The sequence below is a fragment of the Gymnodraco acuticeps genome, unplaced genomic scaffold, assembly GCF_902827175.1.
Source record: "Gymnodraco acuticeps unplaced genomic scaffold, fGymAcu1.1, whole genome shotgun sequence".
In the NCBI taxonomy this organism is placed as follows: domain Eukaryota; kingdom Metazoa; phylum Chordata; class Actinopteri; order Perciformes; family Bathydraconidae; genus Gymnodraco; species Gymnodraco acuticeps.
Window position 1 is genome coordinate 179290 of NW_022990304.1, and position 18917 is coordinate 198206.

General features: G+C 38.5%; 2 protein-coding genes across 2 annotated transcripts; both read right to left on the minus strand.

The window, feature by feature from the left end:
- Positions 1-264: 264 nt before the first annotated feature.
- On the minus strand, positions 265-6708 carry LOC117550318 (adhesion G protein-coupled receptor F5-like). Its single transcript, XM_034222697.1, has 8 exons — positions 6559-6708; positions 6299-6474; positions 4818-4985; positions 2896-4293; positions 2728-2769; positions 1640-1699; positions 1218-1281; positions 265-1133 (listed from the first exon to the last, which is right to left on the minus strand). Exons 2-8 carry the CDS (start codon positions 6383-6385, stop codon positions 1063-1065), a joined length of 1890 nt encoding a protein of 629 aa, XP_034078588.1. The 5' UTR covers positions 6386-6474; positions 6559-6708; the 3' UTR covers positions 265-1062.
- A 113-nt stretch (positions 6709-6821) lies between these two features.
- On the minus strand, positions 6822-9947 carry LOC117550320 (adhesion G protein-coupled receptor F5-like). The gene is made up of 6 exons (XM_034222700.1): positions 9837-9947; positions 7870-7976; positions 7725-7783; positions 7493-7635; positions 7203-7409; positions 6822-7023 (listed from the first exon to the last, which is right to left on the minus strand). The coding sequence occupies exons 1-6, from the start codon at positions 9940-9942 to the stop codon at positions 6830-6832; spliced, it is 816 nt and encodes a 271-aa protein (XP_034078591.1). The 5' UTR covers positions 9943-9947; the 3' UTR covers positions 6822-6829.
- Positions 9948-18917: the final 8970 nt, after the last annotated feature.

Below are 18917 nucleotides of genomic sequence, written 5' to 3' on the forward strand. Positions count from 1 at the left end.
CCATAATTTAGTAATGACGTCAAGTTCTCAGCAAATCTGGATCAGCTCCATGGTGCACCCGTATTTAGAGATGTGGGTGCGGAGGAAAAGAGAGAGGGTTTTATTTTCTGACACGTTGTAAGTCTCCTTACACACCGGGGACACATATTTATAAAGTACATCAAAAATTGCATTTTGCATAATAGGTCACCTTAAACATTATAATACAATATAGACTGTCAAAGAACCAATCTATCTTCAAAACGTGTTATGTACAGTGCTCTAATTTGTATGTTTATTGGGAAAGATCGATCATTTACAGCAAAAGAACACGGTTGGAAGGCAATACTTTGTGTTATAATAAGAGAAAACACTTTAAACCTTTAATGAAAAAATAAAACAACTGTATATACACGTCTATGAACTTTACACATATTTTAAAAGCAAAGTTCTTCATGGCGAGCATTTTCTTTGGGGGGGGGGGCGGGCCAATGAACATTACATAAGTTTCATTTCATTGCTGTTCTTACAACTGCTGCTGTTTAGCTAACATGCATTATTGAGCTACACTGTTACTAAAAATCTATTTATCTTTTTACACATTTTTTAGGTTTTAGATTTTGCTTTTAATGAAGGAAGTATTATGCTCTTTTTCTCAGGAACATAGTCATGGTATTATCAATGTTATCATGAAACACCTAGAAGCTAGTAGGTATGATTCACTACGACTGTACATTAAGATAATAATTGATCATTGCACGTCATTGATTCAGAGCACCACTACATTTCACACTTCAAAATAAAATGTAATTTCAAAGTTTCATTCACAATGTTGTGTCACTCTTGCTTTCCTAGGGCTTTGAATAACGGAACAGTACCTTTACAATAGACACTTCTTTTAATGCTGCCTGTAGGACCTAAACTATTCTGATTTAAAAACTCACCATGTCTGTTGCACCATCTCTTACAATATCATCCCAGTAAACTGCAACGTTTCTGATTATGTGCTGAAAATCCTATAATTGTCAGATCTTTTGAATAAACAGCCCTAAAGAAATAAAGTGTACGGTTCCATGCATTGAATTAGATATTGGAGAATGACTCCGATGCACCAGCACTCCCCGAGTTTGCAGCCTCTGATGTACGGTAGACGTCTGAAAGACAAATAACAAATTGTTATATGGGAAAATATATCTCAGTAAATGAAAAGAACTGCTCAATTTAAAATAAAAACTTGCTTCTTCTTCCACGCAGTCGATGGAACCAGTTGAGTCCAGTGGAGGAAATGCCCCCACTTGTACTCTAAAGTAGAAAACAAATGTTATATGGTATAAATAGGTGATTGCAGGATATCTTTGTTATTTAATGGGTAGAAACATTATTATTATTATTGTACGATTGATGGCGCCCTCCGTGGCGTATCATTAATGTTAAAGTTTTCGCACGCAACCGTGAGATACAATATGTGCTGTTGCCGTGTGCCAAACTTATTTGTTTTTTTCTAAGTATTTATTTATTTGTATATTCCTGTACTTTACTTGCGTAGGGTGGACTACCAAAGTGATATTTTCATTGTACGGTGTAACTGTCTGTTGACAATAAATATCTTGAATCTTGAAATATGAACAAGAAAAACTGCATACACTTTAAAATGACTTACTCTGGTTGTATTGGAGCCTGTGCTTGTTGTAGGTGATTTTCTTGCGAGGATAGAACGGATCTACAGGAAAATCAAATTCATCTCAATCAACTTATGTGCGATTTGGAAAACATTCAAGAAGATCAACATTTTTAAACAACAATAGTTTAACATTTTAGAGAAAATAAGCTTACTTGCTTTATAATGAGCATTAACACTCTACATTGTCTCCAGTAATACCTTGTTATCTGAACACTTTCCAACCAATCCATGACAGAGAGAAGTATTCAACAAATATGCCCTTAAATCCTCTATACACATGTAACAATTACCAGTTTACCTTAAAAGCAATAGATTGCAAAACAAAGCTTGAAGCAGTAAAAACAAGCTCCACCTATGCCGAACAACAACTGTAATAACATTGAGTTCTCTGAGGTTCTCTGGGTAGCATGAATGGATGTTTCACATTGGCAACATCTACGTCGTCATTTCATCAGAATACTTTTTGCAAGTCACGATTGGCTGGAATACAGCATGTCATCATTGTCAAGGAAGATAGAGACCCTCTGTTATGGCTTCACCAACCATTTGGTGAGTTTTTAAGCTTTGAATTCTAGCTCTTACATGACAGGAAGATAGTTTTAGTGATTCTAAAATGGCGTGTGTGCTCCAGTGAAGCTGATGCATGCTAAACCTGTGCCATCCTTCGTTCATAGCCCTTGAGACGGCATTACCTGTACGCTTTTTTGTTTTTTTGTTAACAAAGTTGTCAACCTGCTAGTTTTATCTTGCTAACATAACAAATGCACACTCAACGTTATGGTGTAAATGTCAATTAAAATCTTTATCTGGGGGCACTAAATCACAAAGGTACAGAAATCTCTATCATTTTGTTTCAATGCTTCATGATAATCTCATTATGGAATATAAAATATGATAACAATAATGCTAAAACTGATTTGACTTTAGTCATTTTTCATTGCATGATATTAAGTTATAATCTGGTATTTGAACCTTCTGGCAGGTTAAAGGATTTGAATACTTCTACTACTACTATCAAAAGAGGAATCAATCGTCTATCCACAATTATTAGTTTAAAGACAACATACCTTTGAATCGAGTAGTGTCCCAAACACTAAAATGAAGAAACCCTGAGGAAAATGAAATAACACGCATTTTTCTTTAACTTCAAAGAAATTGACGAAGTAGATATTATATAAAAATACTGCTATGTAAGAACAAGTTGTTATTTGGTTATTTTTAATGGTTGCAAATACCTGTAGTGAATTGAAGAGTGCAAAGACAATGTGGAGTCCTCTATTTGTCGAATCTAGCATGGTCCCCACTCCTAAAGACCAGGTCAGTCCAAATAAAGGAGTCAAAATGGCCACACACCTTAGAATGACAACCAGCGTATGCCTTTCATCTCTTTGGGCGGCGTCTCCCACGCCTCTTCTTAGCATTTTGAACAGGACCACGATTACGATAATGATGTTGATACAAACTATAGTTAAGGCAGGTATCACAAACGCCAACAGGGCCCTTGTTTGCTCCCAGTTAAGCCAACAAGCCTCTTTGTTCGTGATGTATCCTTCTCCTGGTGCTGTGGCGGCAACAGTAACAACAGCTATGATCAGAGGGCACCCGTAGCCTAATAAGAAGCCAATAGCCAACATGACTGCCTTGGACATGTGGGAGAAGACCATGACTGTCCGGTAAAGTAGCAGAAGGCCTGAAACTAGCATCCAAAAGAACACCGCAAGGTAAAACAAGTGCATAAAAAATGTTGCTGTGCTGCAAGGGTCAACTGGAACATTATAGTTATTCTTCCCCGGGTTTTCAGCTGGGTTGTCGGCAATGGAGGCTCCAATGATAAAGCAGATGTCAGCGATCAACAGAGAGAGGGCAGTGTTAATGAGGGAAACATGACGCATGAAGGCAGTGCTATTTTTAGTTATGGCTTTCCAAACGTATCCTTCAATAATTAAACATATAACTAAACTTGCCAAAGAGATCCCAACTCCAACGTAGGTGATTATATCCAAGAGTTCTTTGAATTCTTTAGGGATACCAGTTGACATCAGAATTGAAAATGAGGTGAGATGGTCGCATCTGCAGGTTACTGTGTCATTTATATCGGAAACAAACTGACACCCGTCACTATCCCAACCACCCCTGTTGTCAAACAGTCTAAAGTTCCAGAAGACACACTGAGGATCTTGCGTCAGAATCGTGTTTAACTTGGTGTAGCTTAAAGTAACGTTCCGAATAGTTTCATTTACTTTTATCAGCACCACAGCTGCGTTGAGGGCATTAACGGGGTCAGTGTTATTGGTGTTGAAGAGGCTGGTGTTAAAGCTGGAGCTCCGTACTGGCATAACAATATTTAGGGTCGAGAAAGTAATAGTGGTGATAGAGGCATTGCTAAAGCCGGTGTTAGGAATGTCCAGGACAACGCTGCTGTTCAGATTTGCATAGAACGAGTTGTCAAAAGTGCTTCTGTTGAGGAGGATTGCACCAGTCTCAAAGGTAAATGTCCCAACTATTTTATCAGAGAGGAGTTCCATCGAACCCAGTAAATCAGAGCTTGCGTTGTTGCTTTCGTTTGCATTCAGAGCTGTCCAGGACTCTCTTGAATCCTCACCAATAATGACATCAACTGTTTGAAGGACACCCTGCAGATGAAGACAGATTTCATTGTGAGATTACATCTGCATCAAAAAAATATACGTGAACTGCTCTATAAAAATCAGTCACATCGACTCCGATACACATTTTGAGTTATGTACATAACTGGAAAGAGGAGATTCTTAGCTTTCCGGATATATACTTATTGTTTTAATTTTGCAAATATTCAGCGAAATATCAAGATTTTTTTAAAAGGCCTTCAAAGTTTGCTGACAATATTTTAGCTATAGCTATTTAAAAGAGGGGGCTCAAGTTCAGGACAAAAGTGCGAACGAAAGTTGGTGTGTTTGTGTGTGTGTGTTTTCTGAGGGGGGTAATGTATTTATTGTATAAATGTGTTAGAAAAGATTGATATTCTGGAAGCCAAGACATTGTTTTTTTAGAATCAACCAAAACCCCAATTGCAATGCGCTGTTGCGACATCCGACTGGTTTCAATAGAGCAGTTCACATTTGTTGACATAAAAGACATATCTAAACTAAGATAATGCTGATGGGACGGATTAACCTACCTCTATGACAGGTTGATTGACTACCAGAGTATCAATAAGTGCAATGTTGCCCAGGATTTCCACGATAGTTGATATGGTATTAGGTGACTTTGCTACATCATTCTTAATCACTTTGATCTCTTCATTTAGCTTCTCCACAAAATCTGGGACATCCTCCACCTGCAACACCTAAAGTAAATAATAAAAACACATACATTTATATAATGAGAGATTGTAAACCATGACAAATAAGGAGATGTTTCTTTTCTGGCAACTGCTACACATTTTAAGCCACAAAAGTACAGAAGAGGCTAAAAGAATGTGATTGTGAGGGATGGCCGTGTGCTTTGAAACTCGGTACTACCATTTGGAGACCTATCCCATATTAACTTTACTGTTGTTTGTTTTGAAACATTGTAATAACAAAAATATTGTTTTTTAATATTTTATCGGTTTTTGTCTCATATATTTATTATGCATAGTTGGAGGAGCCTGGGACTCAAGATGTTCATTGCCAAAACTACACTGTAGCTACTTTGCACAAAACATTAAAGCCTTTGAATCGTTGAAACTTTAGTCTACTTAATCTGAGCCACCACAGTTTTGACAAGTTTGTCCATCTTTGTTGAAAAAGTATTGATATTTATGTGAATCCTGAAATTGATGATTTACTAGAGAGGAGGCGTATTACTTTTAAACAGTTACAGCTGATATGCAGTGGTGTAAAGTTACTAAGTACATACTCAAGTACGAATTACTGTACTTAATTACCATTTTGAGATACTATTCTTTACATTTGTTGCTACTTTGTACTTGTACTTTTATTTGAGTAGAATATACTTGGAGTATATTGGAGAGAACTGAAGATAACTTTAGGATTTAGCCTTTGCAGACCATTTACATGCACCAAAACTAGATAACACATTAAAAGAAAGGGAAATCCTCAAAAAGCATAATAGGGCTCCTTTAAAGATTAAAGAAGTGTTGCTGCAGAGCCACACTTTATATAAAAACAGTGGTCAGTTAGTTACAATAAGTTACTGGACAGCAGAAGCCGTGATGGAATGTGCTGATGTTGGTCGAAAACGTGGGTTTTTTACAACAATACAAAATATTATAACAAATTAGCTTGGTACATTTTTTCTCACTTTCTCACGCGAATGTACTTCAGATGAAATACAATACATACTAAATGAAACTTCTCACAAGGTCAGTGGATTATCTTGAGCAACTGGTAATGATTTCTGCTGTTGAGTTGATTTATAAGAAACCTGACGTTTAGATTTTCTTCATGCTTTAGTTGAACAGATGGTGTCTCAGAGTTGACAGGTGTAGTTTGTTAGAAAGAAAATAGTTCCTGGATACAATTGTTGCACAACATGGACTGTCTGGTTACGTAGAACTAGTAAACATAGGACCGTTTTTGGAATAACTTTATGGTATACTGTGTGTTTTATAGATTTAAAATGGGGATGAATTGTTATCCCCAGCTGATCACTTACCTCTGAAGAATCAAGCAACTCCTTGATTACTTTGATAACGCAAGTGTCCTCTAACACTATCCACTTTCCATTATCACACTTCGCCATCTTTTCCCCCACTTGACCTGGAGGACATTCTGTACTAGATAGTTCGCCTTCTCTTCCATTCCCATACACATCGTCTTTACATGTAAAAGCTTAGGAGATAAATAATAATCAATTAGTATTACACAACATATTGGGGAAGAAAAGCATAGTCACTTTTGAAACATTGCACTTACATTCTTCGGAAATGCTCAATGTTGTTACCCGTCTATAATCGAGATCATCGACCTTACAAGTAAATGTTGGTGACGTTGGTCCACTGCAGGCTACGAGCGGGTATTCATATGTGAGACAGAATGAGGTTCCATTTTTGGTAACTCCAGCATCTGCGAACATTTAACAGTGTTGTTAATAAAATAAACTGTTATTGGATGTGTGTTTTCAGTATGGTCAGATTGAGAAGTTTTCTGAAACATTTTAAACTTACCAAGAGGAGTAAGTGAGTCTTTAAAACCACTTCACCTTAAAAGGGGACTGCACACAACACTCAAGTGGTACTGTTTGTCCCTCCGTCCCCAGACATCTAACGGGTATGTGAGACTTTGATACTATGATGGGAGGTGGTTTGATATCATCTCCAATCACGTTCCTTTCTTGTCTGAACTGCAATACGTCGCCCATCAGAGTGCATTGGTACATTCCTGTGATTAAGATAATAAAAACAATGATTACATTGGTATGCTGTAAAAGAAAAAGTTAAAAGAATGATACCATTAGTATATTAAATAGTGAACATTCCAGTCCAAGCAGCAAATTAATTTGTCTATTAGCATCAATTTAAAAAAGAATATTTTACTTATTTTTACTAGCTTTTGCTTACCAGTATCCACAACATCGGCTTTCTCTATTGTTAGAACAGACATTGTGTTAGAATTTGTTATTTGTATCCTTCCAGGCTCCTTAATTACCCTTCCACGAAATGTCCACTCGACACTACTTATTTGTCCCACATTAATACTGGGTTCGCACACCAGTCTCATGCGATTTCCATTATAAATTATGCCGTCAATCCTTAATTTATCTTCACCTTTGGAGAAAGTAGAACACATCAGTTTGGTGTTTATACAAGTTAAACAAAATGTAATTACCTTCTAGCTATGTTGGACTTACTGTTGTACAATGCAGTGACAGAGCCAATGACAGGGGCAATAGTAGAGGTTACTGCTTTTGAAAATGCTGTATTTGCTTCAGCGAATTCTTCAGCATTAACCTTTGTAGTCTCAACAACAAACTCTGTAAATATGCTTCCTTCTCTGTAAGAACAAACACAAAACAAAATGGTGGTGTCAAATGTGTACGGATTTCCTGCTTCCATATGTCTTAAATGCCAGAGTTACCATACCTGAATCCTGTCACAGAAACACCAATAAACCCTGTGATTCCTCCATACTCCTTGTTTAACTGTGGGAGAGATACGGTTCATAACATTACCAATTCAACTGAAAATACAAGTTACAATTTGATATGGTATTTATCAATGCACTTACCAATGTAGTCATGTTGTTTTTAAGATTTTTGTATTCATCACTTGTTGGATCTTTCAATGTTTCTGTGAACGTCTTGTTTAATTGCACTGTCATTTCCAAATTGAACCCTGTTTATTTGAAAAGAGAATAAAAACAAGATCAAACAATTCAGTTTGTTGTGATTTAAAGAATATACTAGCGAGCCACGAGAAGAGAGGACACAATTGTGAATCATTTTTTTATTTGGTTTGCATGACTTGCAGATCAAGGGTATAAAACCCATGTCTCTATATAATGCAAATATCCTTTTCAGCAACAGTGTTGAGATGTCATGTGGAAGGTAGCAATGAAATAGCCTGAGCTATATTCAAGCAGAACTGCAATTTATAATTCATCAATTCATTTTTGAATGAATGACATATACGTCCATTTACACCCTGAGGTCAAAGCCCTTTTTTCACGTGTGGCTCGCCTGTGTTTTAAATTAACCCTGTGCTGCATAATAAAGTAATATCATCGGTTAATACAAGCTTAGCTATCAGCATATGTAGGCTGCAGGGATGTCACATGAATGTTATCATTCAGAAATATATTCAAAACCCACAGTGAAAAGTAGTTTACAAGACTCTTGACATCAGAAAATAGTTTCTTTCAAGTCTTGGTGACCAAGGGGAAAAGATACACATCTATATGTATTTACCAAAAAAAGGTAATGGAGATGTTATAAAGCAAAGAGCTACATAGATCCTGATAACTACATTTTTGTCAATAAAAAAGACCTTTCCCAGGAGCAGTCGTCGTTGTTACTGCAGGTGTAGCCTCGGTAGCAGCAGCAGTAGTTGGTTGAGTTATGAGTATTGTAAAAATATTTTATTTCTTCAATTTCGTATGCTTAAAGGTGGGGTAAGTTTGAGAAACCGGCTCGAGATACACTTGTTGTTATATTCCATGGAATGCTCTTAACATCCCGATAGCAATGAATATCTGAAGTACTTTGACAAAAAATCCATAAAGAAAAGTCATCTGTGGAAGCCGTGGCGCTGTAAAAAGCACGACCAATCATCTGAGCCGGCTAAAGTAACTGGATGACCTACCTGCCTGTCAGCCTTCCATCTGTGCACAAACTTATCTCGTGCCCTCATTGGTGATGTGCGTTATGTGTGTTGGAGGAGGGGCTCCGTAAGGAAGTCTGAAGGAAGTGGCTGATTTTTTCCGGCCGTGTATTTTCAAATTCTAGCGCACTCGAGCTGCTTTCTCCAAAATGACCTACCCCACCTTTAACTGTAATAAAGTATGATCATCTGTAGAGGGAAATACCTTACGTGAAAGTGAATTACAGAAAATGTTCTACAATTAACAACAAGGGACGAGTTATCGAAACGCTTATTGCTAAATACAGGTAATGATGGTGGTTGAAAGATTATTTTATAAAAGTGTGTTACTGTTGACAGTATGAGTCAAGTTATTATAGCCCTCATCACTTGCTTTAAGACATTTAAACTGCACCGAAAGTATGTGTATCTCAAATACAGTATACCATGGCGTGACTACATTGTTATAAGCAAGAAGTTCATTGGAAATATTCCTGGATTAGGTTAGGTGTTGCAGTGTTAAGATGTGTTTTGTCAATAGATGTTGGGTCAATTAATTAATTCAATTTTATTTTATTCTGATTCTCTAACCAGGATTCCAAATATTCTGATTAAACTTGTTAAACATTTTAACACTTTTTTTGGATCTGAAAAAAGATAAATACAACTTGTATGTTCAGCTCTCCCATTAGGAGAGATGACTTAATGGGTTCAATCAATATCTTTCCAGAAGGTTTTTGCCAATACAACATTTTGAATACATAAATACTGGACAAGCATTTAACATCTCTGAAACTTAAAGACTAACTGAATTGTTTAAATAACAGCTTAATAATGATAATAATAAATCCTGATTATGTATCTTATGTAATGTAACAATTGGTATATTTATCTTACCTGTTGTTGGAGACATTGTGGTTGTTGGAGACGTTGTGGTTGTTGGAGACATTGTGGTTGTTGGAGACATTGTGGTTGTTGGAGACATTGTGGTTGTTGGAGACATTGTGGTTGTTGGAGACGTTGTGGTTGTTGGAGACATTGTGGTTGTTGGAGACGTTGTGGTTGTTGGAGACATTGTGGTTGTTGGAGACATTGTGGTTGTTGGAGACATTGTGGTTGTTGGAGACATTGTGGTTGTTGGAGACATTGTGGTTGTTGGAGACATTGTGGTTGTTGGAGACATTGTGGTTGTTGGAGACGTTGTGGTTGTTGGAGACATTGTGGTTGTTGGAGACATTGTGGTTGTTGGAGACATTGTGGTTGTTGGAGACATTGTGGTTGTTGGAGACATTGTGGTTGTTGGAGACGTTGTGGTTGTTGGAGACGTTGTGGTTGTTGGAGACGTTGTGGTTGTTGGAGACGTTGTGGTTGTTGGAGACATTGTGGTTGTTGGAGACATTGTGGTTGTTGGAGACATTGTGGTTGTTGGAGACATTGTGGTTGTTGGAGACATTGTGGTTGTTGGAGACATTGTGGTTGTTGTATTGGTCACAACTGTTGGAAAAGACCATGTCATAATTTTGTTGGTTAAGCTGAAGAATACACACCTTAACAAGTCAAGTAGATCATTCGTACATTTAGGTTCAAGAGCAGGGACGAGCCTTAAAAACAGCAATGATCACCTGTGAACCCGACCAACACATCTGAGCACCATCTTGAACTACTCGACGACAGACTTGAATCATGCCCTCAAGCATTATCACAGTATTTTTGTCATTTTGCTATCCTTACCTCAGACTTTGATTCTGTCAAACTATCTGCTGGCTGACAGGTGCAGCAAATGCAAGCGTGTAGCCCTCCTTGGTTACATCAATTATGCCATTTGCAATTCCTAAAAAAGACCTTTCCCAGGAGCAGTCGTAGTTGTTACTGCCGGTGTAGCCTTGGTAGCAGCAGCAGTAGTTGGTTGAGTTATGAGTATTGTAAAAATATTTTAATTTCTTCAATTTCGTATGCTTAAAGGTGGGGTAAAACCGGCTCGAGATATACTTGTTGTTATATTCCATGGAATGCTCTTAACATCCCGATAGCAATGAATATCTTAAGTGCTTTGACAACAAATCCATAAAAAAAACGTCATCTGTTGAAGCCGTAGCGCTGTAAAAAGCACGACCAATCATCTGAGCCTGCCCGGCTAAAGTAACTGGATGACCTACCTGCCTGTCAGCCTTCCATCTGTGCACAAACTTGGTTACATCAATTATGCCATTTGTGCCATTCCTCAAGCAAAATCCTTCCTGTCCGACCTTCATAAAGCTGCAGCCCTCCCTAAGTCTACAATAGAGTTGTTCTGGAAGATGCATGCAAGATGGAAAAGTGTCTTTGGCAAGATTTGTTGTCTTGGAATTGCATCTCCTTCTTCTACGAGCTCTTTATCACCAAACCTGAGGATATTGATCTCGCCTCACAGGCCCGCTTGCCTTTATATTTGCTCCATGTGCTAGAAGCCATTCTTATAACTGTTGTTCTTTGGTGGTCTAGGAAATCCATACTCGTCCACACAGAAAACACACATTGATCCTTCATGTAGATCCTTAAAGTATATATATCTTGTTCTTTAGACATCATGCAGCTCCCGCGCAGACTTACTTGAATCTCAGCTCAACACCAGTTCATTATTTGGGCATCCCACATTTCTGGTTACCACCACATCATTGCTGATTCATTGTATTGGTTTTCTTTCCAGAATATCAGACAAGTCCCCAAATCGGATCTCCATCCCATACCAGTCCTACCATTAAACTAGTCACTGGCCAACACTGTCTTTTTACTTCCCATTCCCATGTTTCGCTGTTGACCAAAAGCTTACAAAAACAGGCACCTGCTCTTAACGTTACACAACTACCACTCACTTCTGACCTTTTCAGCCTTTGCATCTGCTCTCTATGCTCACGCTACATGTCCCCCATTGTTTATATGACCTCAAAACCCATTTGTTCTTACCGAAACAGGAATAATGGCCTAATGCATTGAGAAAAAGTCAACAGCAATTCAAGCATTTCCTTAGAACACTGTTTGAGTTATTCTGATCAAACCCTACAGGTCCTCAGTCACTGTTCATCTCGAGCATATACATTCTTAATCATCTCAACAATCCTCATCATGGACACACTCAACTCAGCTGAATTTAAATAAGCTTGTGTGGAGTTTATAGCAATTGAAGCAACGGTTGTTCAGTCTGAAAGAACAATATCATACCCATTGTTTGTTAAGATGAAGAATTCCTTTGACAAGTCAATTTAGACGATAACCAACAACACGGAAAAGTAATCTAACAATTATTATTTTGCACTGACTTATTTTTGCTGACAATGTGGGTGTTGGAGTGTTCACCCCGGTCCTAGTGACTGTTGTTGAGACTAAAAACACAATTTTACATTCATTTTTGTTAAGCTGAAGAATGAATCTGACAAGACAACTAAGAAAATATCTGCCAACATGGTGAAGTCAGATACCTATCGTTGTTTTCCCCCAACCCCTTTCATAACAGATGAACCATGAACCCATTGTCGTAGACAGTGAGTTCCTGTGGCATTAGTAACGATGTGCCCCGCCCCACACTTTTGCCACGCCCCCTAACATATCATGAACCGTTTGCCATAGACTGTTGTGGAAAGCATCATTGCACTCAGCAGAGAATTCCTATTTAATTGGGGATTACATACTATTACTATAACAAGGAATGCCATTACCATAGCGCCATTTTGAGACAATCGCTATTAAACAAGAAGATGTTGTAACTTAAAGATACATTATCCAAACTGCTCAAAATGAATAAATGAAATACTGTCTTTTAAGTCTTACTTGTTGGTGTTGGAGTTATGATACGAGGAGTTGTTGGTGATGGAGTTGTTGTAGGAGGACAACGGGTAAAGTCTGTAAGAAGTAAAAGAAAGAGGAGTTCTTAGTTAATTGCTTCTGCATTTGATAAGATGCATATTTTAAGAATCAGAATTTTTTTATTCCCCATACTGTACGATTAATGTGACCCAAAGGTGATTTCCGTTTAAGTTTGAGAAAAAAAGTTGAATATCATAATTGGGACTACCGGCACAAACAAAAATACCTTTTGGTCATCATAAGTGGCCCTAATCCTTTTTACGTACATTTGAGTTAAAAACAATAAAATACAATTATAGATTCTCTACAACATATGGCAGTGTTTCCAAAGTTGTCCTTCTGACTCAGGCCAGCTCCTGTCTTTCGACAACCCAAAAGCAAGCAATTACATAGTAAGACACAGGGATTGTCATGCAATTAAGGATAAAGATTTTGACAATAAGGCACATCAAATGCTGGCCAGAATGCAGCGATTACTGAGGACCAACTTACTGTTTTGACCAGAAGGCTGGCAGTATTGTCCATCAGGAGGAATGGCATTGATGCATCCACATGTGTCCCCAGTGATGTTGTCACAGGATGTATACTGTAAACACTGGTCACATGACCAACGATACTGATCCTCACATCTGCACTGGTAACCAGAACTGCTCGGAGAGCAAACTTGAGACCAAACAAAAACACAATGAATTTCACACATGTAATGAGTTTTTCTAACTGTCATATTAGTAAAGTGTGTTTTGCAACTTTTAGATTCACACTTAGGGTTGACAACACCAACACATATTTCACATATTTACAGTATTGTATCTGCACCTGTAGAAATGTTTACATCAAGGATTTGTGCGTTGTTGAGGATAAAGGGGTAACGGATGCTTCTCAGAAAGGTACTCAGTTGATTTATTAGAGTATCTGTGGTGTTCAACTCAACCAAAATGATGTATTCAAAGAGAATAGGAGGAGCTGCAGGGAGAGAATTTTAAAGAAAAAATAATACAGTTGATGTCTCACTTGTAAATAATATTGTCATTTGGTTTTTGTTTTATAAAATACTGTCCTTTAAGTCTTACTTGTTCGTGATGGAGTTGTTGAAGGAAGAGTTGTTAGTGATGGAGTTGTTGAAGGAAGAGTTGTTAGTGATGGAGTTGTTGAAGGAGGACAAGCTGTAACATCTGTAGTAAGTGAAAGAGAGAGGAGTTCTTAGATAATTGCTTGTATTTGTTATATGATGCATATTTTATGAGCTTGAAAAAGGGCTATCAGAATATAAAAAGAGGTTATACTATACAATAAATGTGACCAAATGAATTAGTGATAATAATATCATGATACCTATAGACATTTAAAAAAAAGAAATATGACAATATTGCGCTTTAGTGGAATCTATCTTTACATTTGATTATTGTGCGTTGTATCTGCTTTACTGCTAATAAAAATAGATGTACAAGAAAGATAAAGAAAAGTCTGTTGCCATAACCAAAGGGAAAAATAAAAATGATGGATTGCTTACATGACATTATCATTTGTATTTATTATATAACCAGAACGTTTGAATATCACTCACTTCATTTTCTGGATATAACGATTTAAAAGAGTCGAGTCATCTTAGGCTGCAGCCACACAAGGACGATAACGGAAATGCACCAAAATCGTTATCAAAGAAGTCCACACGCAATATGCACCAGAAACGTATCCGTTCACACGAGACAGCTCCAACCGCTGGAGACGCTGTAGTACATATGCTGGGCCTGTAAGTGGCGCTGTACTTCTTCCACAAAATACACCAAAAGCAGCGAAGAAGACTTCTCGCGCATGCATGGTTGGGGTAATTAAAATAGCTAAGGGTGATGATCTAACTTCTTGAAGTGTGTGTTTTGTTCCGCTCATCGCTCCATCACAGCGGGCGGTGCTGCAGGTTACCATGCAGAGCTGCGTGTCTCCTCTTCTGTCCGATTAGACTTCACTCGCGTTTATGTCCATATCATACTTGCCAACCCTCCCGATTTTCGCGGGAGACTCCCGATGTCATAGCCCTCTCCCGGTTTCCTCCCGGGTCATATTTCTCCCGCATTTCTCCCGATATCTGACAAAATCAGATTGACTCAGGACTGTTTCCACTCGGACTTTAATACAGCTACACCATTGTTTGGTTTTCATGGTAGCGCGTCTCTTTAGTAGCGTGCACAACTGAAAGTCTGAGAGGGTGAGGGAGATAGCCATAGAAAACTGAACAAGAATCGACAACTTTACCCTCTCTGCTCACTCCTTTTCTGTAAAATACAGGTCCAGCCCACACATATGCTCCATCAAGGATGGTGCAACAGGCAGCAAGGCAGTGCACTTACAACTACAATGCATGTTAATGTTGATCTAATACAGCTCCGGCGATCCACTAGCGCCCCCCCCCCCCCCCCCCCCCCCCCCCCCCCCCCCCCCCGCAGTGGCGCCGCCACTGAGCCTGACTATTTGTGTTGGGGGGGGGCCCGACTTTTTTTTTCTCCAAAGGGGGGGCCTGACAGAAAAAGTTTGAGAACCACTGCATTAGAGGCAGAAAATAGAAATACGATCCTAAAAGTAAACAAACCTGCAAACCAACTTACTGTATTGATCAGCAGGCTGGCAGTATTGTCCATCAGGAGGAATGGCATTGATGCATCCACATGTGTCCCCAGTGATGTTGTCACAGGATGTATACTGTAAACACTGGTCACATGACCAACGATACTGATCCTCACATCTGCACTGGTAACCAGAACTGCTCGGAGAGCAAACTTGAGACCAAACAAAAACACAATGAATTTCACACATGTAATGAGTTTTTCTAACTGTCATATTAGTAAAGTGTGTTTTGCAACTTTTAGATTCACACTTAGGGTTGACAACACCAACACATATTTCACATATTTACAGTATTGTATCTGCACCTGTAGAAATGTTTACATCAAGGATTTGTGCGTTGTTGAGGATAAAGGGGTAACGGATGCTTCTCAGAATGGTACTCAGTTGATTTATTAGAGTATCTGTGGTGTTCAACTCAACCAAAATGATGTATTCAAAGAGAATAGGAGGAGCTGCAGGGAGAGAATTTTAAAGAAAAAATAATACAGTTGATGTCTCACTTGTAAATAATATTGTCATTTGGTTTTTGTTTTATAAAATACTGTCCTTTAAGTCTTACTTGTTCGTGATGGAGTTGTTGAAGGAAGAGTTGTTAGTGATGGAGTTGTTGAAGGAGGACAAGCTGTAACATCTGTAGTAAGTGAAAGAGAGAGGAGTTCTTAGATAATTGCTTGTATTTGTTATATGATGCATATTTTATGAGCTTGAAAAAGGGCTATCAGAATATAAAAAGAGGTTATACTATACAATAAATGTGACCAAATGAATTAGTGATAATAATATCATGATACCTATAGACATTTAAAAAAAAAGAAATATGACAATATTGCGCTTTAGTGGAATCTATCTTTACATTTGATTATTGTGCGTTGTATCTGCTTTACTGCTAATAAAAATAGATGTACAAGAAAGATAAGAAAAGTCTGTTGCCATAACCAAAGGGAAAAATAAAAATGATGGATTGCTTACATGACATTATCATTTGTATTTATTATATAACCAGAACGTTTGAATATCACTCACTTCATTTTCTGGATATAACGATTTAAAAGAGTCGAGTCATCTTAGGCTGCAGCCACACAAGGACGATAACGGAAATGCACCAAAATCGTTATCAAAGAAGTCCACACGCAATATGCACCAGAAACGTATCCGTTCACACGAGACAGCTCCAACCGCTGGAGACGCTGTAGTACATATGCTGGGCCTGTAAGTGGCGCTGTACTTCTTCCACAAAATACACCAAAAGCAGCGAAGAAGACTTCTCGCGCATGCATGGTTGGGGTAATTAAAATAGCTAAGGGTGATGATCTAACTTCTTGAAGTGTGTGTTTTGTTCCGCTCATCGCTCCATCACAGCGGGCGGTGCTGCAGGTTATCATGCAGAGCTGCGTGTCTCCTCTTCTGTCCGATTAGACTTCACTCGCGTTTATGTCCATATCATACTTGCCAACCCTCCCGATTTTCGCGGGAGACTCCCGATGTCATAGCCCTCTCCCGGTTTCCTCCCGGGTCATATTTCTCCCGCATTTCTCCCGATATCTGACAAAATCAGATTGACTCAGGACTGTTTCCACTCGGACTTTAATACAGCTACACCATTGTTTGGTTTTCATGGTAGCGCGTCTCTTTAGTAGCGTGCACAACTGAAAGTCTGAGAGGGTGAGGGAGATAGCCATAGAAAACTGAACAAGAATCGACAACTTTACCCTCTCTGCTCACTCCTTTTCTGTAAAATACAGGTCTAGCCCACACATATGCTCCATCAAGGATGGTGCTACAGGCAGCAAGGCAGTGCACTTACAACTGCAATGCATGTTAATGTTGATCTAATACAGCTCCGGCGATCCACTAACCCCCCCCCCCCCCCCCCCCCCGCAGTGGCAACCGCCACTGAGCCTGACTATTTGTGTTGGGGGGGGCCCGACTTTTTTTTTCTCCAAAGGGGGGGGCCTGACAGAAAAAGTTTGAGAACCACTGCATTAGAGGCAGAAAATAGAAATACGATCCTAAAAGTAAACAAACCTGCAAACCAACTTACTGTATTGATCAGCAGGCTGGCAGTATTGTCCATCAGGAGGAATGGCATTGATGCATCCACATGTGTCCCCAGTGATGTTGTCACAGGATGTATACTGTAAACACTGGTCACATGACCAACGATACTGATCCTCACATCTGCACTGGTAACCAGAACTGCTCGGAGAGCAAACTTGAGACCAAACAAAAACACAATGAATTTCACACATGTAATGAGTTTTTCTAACTGTCATATTAGTAAAGTGTGTTTTGCAACTTTTAGATTCACACTTAGGGTTGACAACACCAACACATATTTCACATATTTACAGTATTGTATCTGCACCTGTAGAAATGTTTACATCAAGGATTTGTGCGTTGTTGAGGATAAAGGGGTAACGGATGCTTCTCAGAAAGGTACTCAGTTGATTTATTAGAGTATCTGTGGTGTTCAACTCAACCAAAATGATGTATTCAAAGAGAATAGGAGGAGCTGCAGGGAGAGAATTTTAAAGAAAAAAATAATACAGTTGATGTCTCACTTGTAAATAATATTGTCATTTGGTTTTTGTTTATAAAATACTGTCCTTAAGTCTTACTTGTTCGTGATGGAGTTGTTGAAGGAAGAGTTGTTAGTGATGGAGTTGTTGAAGGAAGAGTTGTTAGTGATGGAGTTGTTGAAGGAGGACAAGCTGTAACATCTGTAGTAAGTGAAAGAGAGAGGAGTTCTTAGATAATTGCTTGTATTTGTTATATGATGCAATATTTTATGAGCTTGAAAAAGGGCTATCAGAATATAAAAAGAGGTTATACTATACAATAAATGTGACCAAATGAATTAGTGATAATAATATCATGATACCTATAGACATTTAAAAAAAAGAAATATGACAATATTGCGCTTTAGTGGAATCTATCTTTACATTTGATTATTGTGCGTTGTATCTGCTTTACTGCTAATAAAAATAGATGTACAAGAAAGATAAAGAAAAGTCTGTTGCCATAACCAAAGGGAAAAATAAAAATGATGGATTGCTTACATGACATTATCATTTGTATTTATTATATAACCAGAACGTTTGAATATCACTCACTTCATTTTCTGGATATAACGATTTAAAAGAGTCGAGTCATCTTAGGCTGCAGCCACACAAGGACGATAACGGAAATGCACCAAAATCGTTATCAAAGAAGTCCACACGCAATATGCACCAGAAACGTATCCGTTCACACGAGACAGCTCCAACCGCTGGAGACGCTGTAGTACATATGCTGGGCCTGTAAGTGGCGCTGTACTTCTTCCACAAAATACACCAAAAGCAGCGAAGAAGACTTCTCGCGCATGCATAGTTGGGGTAATTAAAATAGCTAAGGGTGATGATCTAACTTCTTGAAGTGTGTGTTTTGTTCCGCTCATCGCTCCATCACAGCGGGCGGTGCTGCAGGTTACCATGCAGAGCTGCGTGTCTCCTCTTCTGTCCGATTAGACTTCACTCGCGT

Coding starts and splice junctions, on each gene's coding strand:
- LOC117550318 (XM_034222697.1), bottom strand. CDS start 6,385: ATGGCGAAGTGTGATAATGGAAAGTGGATAGTGTTAGAGGACACTTGC. Junction 4,294..4,817: donor TCAATCAACCTGTCATAGAG/GTAGGTTAATCC, acceptor CTTCATCTGCAG/GGTGTCCTTCAAACAGTTGA. Junction 2,770..2,895: donor CACTCTTCAATTCACTACAG/GTATTTGCAACC, acceptor CATTTTCCTCAG/GGTTTCTTCATTTTAGTGTT.
- LOC117550320 (XM_034222700.1), bottom strand. CDS start 9,942: ATGTCTCCAACAACCACAATGTCTCCAACAACCACAATGTCTCCAACA. Junction 7,784..7,869: donor AAAACAACATGACTACATTG/GTAAGTGCATTG, acceptor TCTCTCCCACAG/TTAAACAAGGAGTATGGAGG. Junction 7,410..7,492: donor TGTCACTGCATTGTACAACA/GTAAGTCCAACA, acceptor CTTTCTCCAAAG/GTGAAGATAAATTAAGGATT.